This window comes from Bos javanicus, chromosome 16 (genome assembly GCF_032452875.1).
Source record: "Bos javanicus breed banteng chromosome 16, ARS-OSU_banteng_1.0, whole genome shotgun sequence".
Lineage (NCBI taxonomy): Eukaryota > Metazoa > Chordata > Mammalia > Artiodactyla > Bovidae > Bos > Bos javanicus.
This window is the reverse complement of record NC_083883.1, coordinates 80,548,824-80,557,660: the sequence shown is the minus strand read 5'-3', so window position 1 is coordinate 80,557,660 and position 8,837 is coordinate 80,548,824. Positions and strand designations below refer to the sequence as shown.

At 52.3% G+C, this 8,837-nt stretch overlaps 1 protein-coding gene and 1 long non-coding RNA gene across 3 annotated transcripts in view; one reads left to right on the top strand and one right to left on the bottom strand.

Moving 5' to 3' along the window:
* LOC133227340 (uncharacterized) overlaps positions 1-3,747 on the top strand; it is a 23,441-nt gene extending 19,694 nt beyond the window's left edge. Inside the window, exon 3 of the long non-coding RNA XR_009729799.1 lies at positions 3,288-3,747. This is a non-coding gene — a long non-coding RNA (uncharacterized LOC133227340). The remainder of the gene's footprint in view (positions 1-3,287) is intronic.
* On the bottom strand, positions 3,634-8,837 carry LOC133227337 (NADH-cytochrome b5 reductase 1). 2 transcript variants are annotated; one of them, XM_061381786.1, is made up of 9 exons: positions 8,741-8,837; positions 8,278-8,427; positions 8,092-8,164; positions 7,492-7,598; positions 7,143-7,272; positions 6,427-6,510; positions 5,249-5,334; positions 4,724-4,823; positions 3,634-4,430 (listed from the first exon to the last, which is right to left on the bottom strand). In XM_061381786.1, the coding sequence occupies exons 1-9, from the start codon at positions 8,753-8,755 to the stop codon at positions 4,258-4,260; spliced, it is 918 nt and encodes a 305-aa protein (XP_061237770.1). In that variant the 5' UTR covers positions 8,756-8,837; the 3' UTR covers positions 3,634-4,257. The 2 variants fall into 2 exon arrangements, with proteins under 2 accessions (XP_061237770.1, XP_061237769.1); XM_061381785.1 differs by having other exon boundaries at positions 8,678-8,770.

Sequence of the window (8,837 nt, the reverse complement as noted above, 5' to 3'; positions counted from 1 at the left end):
GGATTGAGATAATTTATGCAGGTTTTTGGCTTGATGCTTGTTAAATCATAAATGCTTCACAAATCTTAGCTATCATATGCTGCCCACTGTATAAAACCCTCAGAAATGGGTGCTGTCCACAGGAGTTTGCTCTCAGCTTGGCATTAAAGGCTCTCACCCGCTCTCAGGCCTCACCTGCCTCCACTTGCCCTCTGGCATTTGGGCCTCAATGAACTTGCCGAGTTCTCCAACATGAACTTCTCTTCTGTCCTTCAGGCTTTTGTACACACCGATCCTTCTGTTGGATCACTCACCCTGTTATTCTCCTTCAAAAGATCCAAGCAACTTACAATGCCCAGTTCTGGTTTTGGCTTTGGACCAAGACAATCCTAGGTTCATACTCAGGCTCTACCAGCTGCTGACCAGCTATGTGACTTCCTACATATCCTGAATCCCAGACTCAGGATTATCATAAGGATTCAATTATACCATGATCATGATCAAATCCCTTACAATTATACAGTGGAAGTGACAAATAGATTAAAGTGATTAGATCTGATAGAGTGCCTGAAAAACTATGGACAGAGGTTAGTGACATTGTACAGGAGGCAGTGATCAGGACAATCCCCAAGAAAAAGAAATGCAAAAAGGCAAAATGGTTGTCTGAGGAGGCCTTACAAATAGCTGAGAAAAGAAGAGAAGCGAAAGCAAAGGAGAAAGGAAAGATATGCCCATTTGAATGCACAGTTCCAAAGAATAGCAAGGAGAGATAAAAATGCCTTCCTCAGTGATCAGTGCAAAGAAATAGAGGAAAACAACAGAATGGGAAAGACTAGAGATCTCTTCAAGAAAATTAGAGATACCAAGGGAACATTTCATGCAAAGATGGGCACAATAAAGGACAGAAATGGTATGGACCTAACAGAAGCTGAAGATATTAAGAGGTGGCAAGAATACACAGAAGAACTATACAAAAAAGATCTTCAAGACCCAGATAATCACTATGGTGTGATTACTCACCTAGAGCCAGATATCCTGGAATGTGAAGTCAAGTAGGCCTTAGGAAGCAGCACTACAAAGCTAGTGGAAGTGATGGAATTCCAGTTGAGCTATTTCAAATCCTGAAAGATGATGCTGTGAAAGTTCTATACTCCATATGCCAGCAAATTTGGAAAACTCAGCAGTGGCCACAGGACTGGAAAAGGTCAGTTTTCATTCCGATCCCAAAGAAAGGCAATGCCAAAGAATGATCAAACTACTGCACAGTTGCACTCATCTCACACGCTAGTAAAGTAATGCTCACAATTCTCCAAGCCAGCCTTCATCAGTATGTGAACCATGAACTTCCAGATGTTCAGGCTGGATTTAGAAAAGGCAGAGGAACCAGAGATCAAATTACCAACATCCGTTGGATCATCGAAAAAGCAAGAGAGTTCCAGAAAAACATCTATTTCTGCTTTATTGACTACGCCAAAGCCTTTGACTGTGTGGATCACAACAAACTGTGGAAAATTCTTCAAGAGATGGGAATACCAGACCACCTGACCTGCCTCCTGAGAAATCTGCATGCATGTCAAGAAGCAACAGTTAGAACTGGACATGGAACAACAGACTGGTTCCAAATAGGAAAAGGAGTATGTCAAGGCTGTGTATTGTCACTCTGCTTATTTAACTTATATGCAGAGTACATCATGAGAAACGCTGGACTGGAAGAAACACAAGCTGGAATCAAGATTGCTGGGAGAAATATCAATAACCTCTGATATGCAGATGATACCATCCTTATGGCAGAAAGTGAAGAACTAAAGAGCCTCTTGATGAAAGTGAAAGAGGAGAGTGAAAAAGTTGGCTTAAAACTCAACAATAAGAAAACTAAGATCATGGCATCTGGTCCCATCACTTCATGGCAAATAGATGGGAAAACAGTGACAGACTTTATATTTTGGGCTCCAAAATCACTGCAGATGGTGACTGCAGCCTTGAAATTAAAAGGCTCTTGCTCCTTGGGAGAAAAGTTATGACCAACCTAGACAGCGCATTAAAAAGCAGAGACATTAATTTGTCAACAAATGTCCATCTAGTCAAGGCTATGGTTTTTCCAGTAGTCATGTATGGATGTGAGAGTTGAACTATAAAGAAAGCTGAGTGCTGAAGAATTGATGCTTTTGAACTGTGGTGTTGGAGAAGACTCTTGAGAGTCCCTTGGACTACAAGATCAAACCAGTCCATCCTAAAGGAAATCAGTCCTGAATATTCACTGGATGGACTGATGCTGAAGCTGAAACTCTAATACTTTGGCCACCTGATGCAAAGAACTGACTCATTTGGAAAGACCCTGATGCTGGGAAAGATTGAAGCGGGAGAAGGGGATGACAGAGGATGAGATGGTTGATGGCATCATTGCCTCAATGGACATGAGTTTGAGTAAACTCTGGGAATTGGTGATGGACAGGGAGGCCTGATGTGCTGTAGTCCATGGGGTCACAAAGTGTCAGACACGACTGAGAGACTGACCTGAACATTTAGCACGACGCCTGCAATATGGCTGTTAACTAAAAAATGTTCTTCTCTTCCTCTCAGACTCTTTTAAAAACTCTTACCATCTGCACCTTGTATCTGTTCCATAGTGTTCACCGTGTTGTAGTTATTTATCATTGTCCTACTCTAGACTATGAGTTGTTTGGGGTCTAAGAACAGCGAATCCTCAGGACCTAGCACAGGGCTTGGTACATGGAAGTCCTTAATGTTTGTATATTGAGTGGATAAGACAGAAACCCGTGCAAGACAAGGAATGAGCTTCTGTGTAGAGAATTCTCTTTGCTGGGGTGTTTCACTCTCTGAGCCCAACAATCCTAAGCAAGATTTTCCTCTTTGGTGGTTAGGTGTCCAAGTGCTCACAGAGCCTGGTACATACACATGCCAGCTGATCAAGACATGCCAGAAGGGACACCAGGAGCAATTCAGTACTGGCTCTACCCTGGGGGGGCCCACAGCCATCCTTTCTGGGGCCCCAGAAGTCAGACACAGTTACATGCAGAAAAACAATGCCAACCTGCCTCCTGATGCATTGTTCTGTGCCAGTGTGACTAACAGAGGATCTGAAGAGGGAGGGACCCTGCTGTGATGCTGAGAGGGAGTGGAGTGGGCCCGGCTGCTGGAACAGGAAAAGGGTGGTCAGGACAGATGGGCCCAGGGAACTCTGTCCAGGCACCAACCAGTCTGGCCAGGGCTGGTGAGGTCAGGTTACTTTTTAAAGGACCAAGGCTTCTCTTCCAAATAGAAAGACAATACTTTGACTTATTTGCCAGGCACCCTGAAGGACAAATGCAGTGAAGGGCCAAGAGAAGGCAGGAGAGCAGGAGCAGCCAAACCCGGGACCACTGTGAGGACACCTGGGCTCCAAAAGCTTCCCTCTCACTTATATTCTCCTTCATCCTCCTGAGGCGTCTCCAGGGAGACCCTGCACTTCTGGCTTTGCTGAGACAGCTGCTGAGAGGAGTGTGGACTTTGGGGACAGCTCACATTTCAGCCAGGGCACAACCACTCCGAGATTCAGTAGAAGACGTGAAGAAAATTCTATGCTGGGAAACACTTCCTCCTCATATTCTCAGCATGAAAAGCCTTGGAAACAAGGACCCCAGACACAACGGCCTCTTAGATGAACCCCAGGGCTTGAGCCCCGTTTATTCGCATAACCCAGAGGTTTCTGCAGCAGTAGCAGTCTCAGACCAGGGGCAGCCCCTCCCTCCAGCCTCGGCAGGTCCAGAGCAAGACAGACACCAAGCACAGTTCAGATTCCTTTCTCTGAGGCTGAGGAGACCATCTCCTCCACTCCCTTGTCCCTAAAAGATAAGGTCTGTAAGTCTGTACCCCCACCCCGATACACAGTCTGCTACGGGTTAAGCACCAAATATTAAATGAAACCCATTAAACAGGGTTCTTTCACCACAGACACAAAGAAGACTGTGATGCAATCAAGGAACTAGCCAGTCTTGGAACAAGTGTGCAAGCTTCCTTTTTTCTGACTCATGGGAGAGTCTGCTCCAGGAGCCTGACCTGCATGTCATCCCAGGGAGACTGGGGGCCTTCCAGGGGAAGACTCTGCCTTGGCCCTCTTCCATGGCTATAAGGATGTTGTTCCTGCAGGGACCATCCAGACCTGAGCTCTGAGTAAGGCAAATAGGCTGATACTGTCGGGAAGGGCGTCTAGGGCTTATGGCCTTTGGGTGCTGACTGGGGGTCGAGGGCAGCCACAGGGCCAGGGGAGTGCGGGCAGGCTCAGTAGGTGAAGCGCATCTTTGGCGAGTAGCCCAGTTTGTCCAGGCTGGGGTGGCAGGCCAGCTGCACCATCGGGGGTGGCCCGCAGAGCAGCAGCAGCACGTCTTCCCCGGGAGCGGGCAGGTGCTCCCGGATCATGTCCGCAGAGACGAAGCCCTTGCTGTAGGCCCAACCTGCATGGGGAGAGGAGAGCACCACCTTCCAGAGCCGTGGTGGCCTCGGGGGGCAGCGTGGGCAGGGGAGGGTGCTCCGGCTGGACTCCTCAGAAGGCCTCCAGGTGCAGCAGCACCAAATGGTCAGTGGGACAGCCAGCCTTGTCAGCCCCGGTCAACAGGAACAGCAGGGAAGGGTCCAGGGGAGCACTGTGTCCGTGCACTCGGAGGCTGGCAGCATCAGGGGGTTTCACTGAGACCAGAACCCACGGCAGGGGGAACCCTGATCTAGACATCCAGCAGTGGGAAGGTACCTTCTGGGGGGTGATCCAGGGTGAACCAGAGCTTAAAGCGGCCGGGGTGTCGGGCCTGCAGCTCCTCCAAGTCCTCTCGTAAGATGATGTCCTTTTCAGTCTGAAATGAAGAGGAGAAACAGTCTTTAGGAAACTTCTCAGATTCCGAAACATAAAAAATTCTCTGCTATAACAACTTTCTGACCAGGAAAGAAAAAGCAAGCAGAAGTTCAAGGGTATAAGCAAGGCTTTGAGGGAGTTAGGATGAAGGGAAGGCGAGGGAAGGAGCCTTTATTGACACAATAAAAGGAATGAAGATGGACTGTGTAACAGGAAACTCAAGGAGCCAGTCTCTACACTCTGCAAATGTTTCCTCTTTCTCTTTTCTCAGGGGAGGAATCTGGCTCAATGCTCTGTCCTGCTTACTGTAGGGAGGACCCTCTACTGCACCAGGGCCCTGGGCAGAGGCTGGGCCAGTGTACCCATCGGGACCACCCACCCCACACAGTAACCATGAAATCCCAGGACTGAGAAAAGCGAAGCAACCTGGTTGGCAAACAGCAGAAAGCACTGGGTGGGATCTTCTGGGTCTTTCAGGATGGCCCGGATCAGCTGCAGCATTGGAGTGATTCCTGCACACAGACGCCCCACAGTGAGACGCGAGGCCCACTTCCCATCCCTGCCTGTGAGCTGCCCGACTCGATCAGCTTAATTCTACTCAGTCCTTAACTCTGCTTTCCTTCATGTCCTAATATTCTGTGCTTCTCCTGTGACTTCACAGCACCGACATTTCTGGACAGATGTGCCCTTTATCCCAGACTCACTAAATTTCCTATCTGGTAGGTGACTTGGGATCAGGTGCTTAGTGTTCACATAAGTTCATGTTGTTGAAAAAAATACTCAAAGTGAAAGTCGCTCAGTCATGTCCCATTCTTTTCGACCTAATGGGCTATAGTCCACGGAATTCTCCAGGCCAGAATACTGGAGTGGGTAGCCTTTCCCTTCTCCAAGGAGATCTTCCCAACCCAGGGATTGAACCCAGGTCTCCCGCATTGCAGGCGGATTCTTTACCAGCTGAGCCACAAGGGAAGCCCTCATGTTGTTGAAATCCTTCTAAAGAACCAATCCAGGAATCCCCTGAAGTCCACTGGAGGGTAGGGCTTGTGATATCCCAGATGACTTTAAGCACCTACCGACTCCGTGATGAGGGTCCTAGAGCCCTGGACTTGCAGGTTAAGTACCTGAGCTTTGGAGCTGGGCAGAGCTGCTCACTGACCCTGCCTCCAGCCATGCAGACAGCATTCAACCTCTCTGAACCTCCGTTTTGTCATCCCTAAAAAGGGAAGGCTCATACCTACATCACAGATACATATAAAGAGCCCAGCACAGTGTCTGACACAGGCAAATGTCCAGTGCTAGTTTTCCTTCTCTCCACTGTCCTATTCCTAGCTGCTTCTTTGTTCTTACCCAAAATTTATTAGATTCATTCAATTTGAGGTCTTGGGAGAGCCCACCTGATCTTTCTCTCATACTGTGAGTTAAAAATAAATTTTCGGGGGGCTTCTACCTGATTGTGATTTTGTTTTGCAGCACCCGGGGAGCTCTAGGCATTGCTGGGGACCCCCCAGTTTGGCCATGATTACCAAATCTTCTGAGGGGCACCCGGAGCTGTCACAGCCACGGTCACAATGGAGGGAGGGAGGGGGCAGCCCTGGGGCCAGCACCTGTGCCTCCGGCAATCATTCCCAGGTTCCTGGCCACGCGCGCTTCTGGTGGAGCCTTTTTGTTGGGCTGGATGTTAAACTTCCCTGAGAGGTTGAGTGAAGAGATGCGAGAAAGAACAAAGTCAATTCAGCGAAGTAAGAAAACAAATGCAGAGTCGAAAACACGGCCCAGGCCAGCTCAGCAGCTGCTGTGGAACCCGATCCTGGGGCGGGGTGCTGGGCCAGCCCTGACAACGAGGCGCTTGCAGGACAATCAGGCCAGGCCTGTCTGTCCCACATGATGAGCAACAGTGAGTCATTAGCTGCCTCCTGCAGAGGGTCACTCCCTGCGAGGGTGACAGGCACGGGGCCAGGTGTGACTCTACCTCCCCAGTGGCCCAGAGCAGCACCCAGGCTGCCTAATGCACCCGCTGTTCCCATGGGAAGGGCGAACGCCGTTGTCATCCCTGGCTCTCTGCAGCTTGGCCTGGGGTGAGTCTCTGAGGCAGAGCAGGAGCTGCGCGCGCCTGTCAGTCATCCCCACGGCTGTCATGGCTGTTGAACTGTGCGGATGCGGAACTGATATCGGGCCACGGGGCTGCGGAAGACGCCTTTGTCTAACACCAGGGCTGTGTTCACAGGCGGGGCAGGCAGGCCTCACCCATGTGCACGCACACACAGAGCCACACTCCGCAGAGAGGTCCGCAGGCACCAGAGTCGTGGGGGTGGGCCGTTACCTTTTCCGGCATAAGTAAGCAGCCCGCTTGGCCCCCGAAACTCCACCACGTCCCCAATCTTCAGGCTATCCAGGTACTGAGACATCTTCCCTCCCTCAGGGAATTTGGGGTGCACACCCTTCAGATAGACCTGATAAGACAGAACGGAAAGAACTTTATTTGAATGTCCCTGGCTTCTGAGTGCCCAGGTGACAGAACCTTCCTGAAGCTGGGCAGGGATGACACCAGGGCTCTGTCTTCACGTTCACAAAGGACATGCACCGCCTCCTATCCAACACATCTTGGAAGTTTCTACAAAGCTCAGAGGGAGGAGGACAAGGGCCCCGGGGGCTCCTTCTGACCCTCTTACCTTGATGACAAGATCCACGTAGCCCTGGTCCTCATCGCTGGTGACGGGAGTGTACGGCCTGATGACCAGGCTGCCATCGATCCGGGCAGAGAGGTAGACATGTTTGCCTGGGGACCACGTGCAGAGCTACATGTGGACCGGCTGCACTCGGGCTGCCTTTCAAAACACTCTGGGAGGTCTGAGACGAGAAAAGCATCTTGCTCCCTACTGGGGTCCCCGTGAGCTACCAGGCAGGGAGGATTCAACCCTTTGAGGCCCTAGCTGGACCCTTCAAAAGCTGCCCTCTGCAGAAACTCTTATCAGCGACTGCCAGGACCTTAGTGGAGAGCTGAGGGTCTGGGCAATGGGGAGAAGGGCAGAGTTTTCTCAGGAGCAGTATTTGCTCAAATCCTGCAGGAAGGAGGGGGGAGTGTTGAGTGCTGAAGATGTCTGGGGGCACCGAAGCCACTCCCAGAGTGGCCCAGGGCACCTCACAGCCTGGTGGGGAAAGGGGGACACAGTGCAAAGGCACCGGAAGGCAGGAGTGTGGTGCAGGAGACCCCAGGAGGGGAGCCACCCTGTCAAGACACCAGGGAAAGGAGCCCACGCCACCCTTCTTACCCACAGGCAGCCCCAGAACGTGGTGAGCCGTCGGCAGGGCAAAGCGGAACCGCTTGGTGTTGTGGTTCACGGTCTGGAGGACAGATGACAAGCGTCTCACCAGGCAGGTCTGATGCGGCCAAGGCTCCCGAGCACCCCAGCCACAGTCTAGCGGAGCTCCGGCCCCGCCCCTACTCCACAACTCACCGTCTTGTCTAGCAGTCGCAGCTGGTACTTCTCATTGGGGTCCAGGAGCGTGACCGGCGGCCGGCGGGACCTCCGCACCAGGTAGGCGCCCAGAGCCACGCCGAGCAGCGTCAGCAGCCCCACGCCCAGGGAGGCCAGCAGGACCGGGCTCTGCAGGCAGAGGGGGCAGTGACCGCCGCGCTGGGGAAGAGCCCAGGGAGCGGAAGGGGGCGGGCCCCGGCGACCTGCGCCCCAGGAGGGCTAGCCCGGACTCCGGCCCAGGGGCCAGCCGAGGCCCGGGGGCAGCCTGGGTGGGGCCCCCGACCCAAGCGTGCGGCCCCGGGACCCCGGCATCCGGGGAGGACGTGAAGCCCTACTGGGCGGGGCCGGCGGCGACTATCTGTTTTTGTAAATAAACAACCTGAGTGCCGGGTCCCAGAGGGGGCGGAGTCCCCCGGCGCGGGGTACGGAGCAAGGGTCTTACCGGCTGCAGCCCCATGACGAGAACCGCGGAGCCCGCCGCGCAGCCGGCCGCCGGATCCCACAATGCGCCGCGGGGAGGGAGGGGGCGGTGTGGGCGG

What these genes read in the sequence shown, in the direction of transcription:
- LOC133227337 (XM_061381785.1), bottom strand. Translation starts at nt 8,755, where the DNA reads ATGGGGCTGCAGCCGGTAAGACCCTTGCTCCGTACCCCGCGCCGGGGG. An exon ending in ACGTGGATCTTGTCATCAAG is followed by an intron (nt 7,273 to 7,491) that starts GTAAGAGGGTCA and finishes CTGTCTTATCAG; the next exon opens with GTCTATCTGAAGGGTGTGCA. An exon ending in GCTTACTTATGCCGGAAAAG is followed by an intron (nt 6,511 to 7,142) that starts GTAACGGCCCAC and finishes TCAACCTCTCAG; the next exon opens with GGAAGTTTAACATCCAGCCC.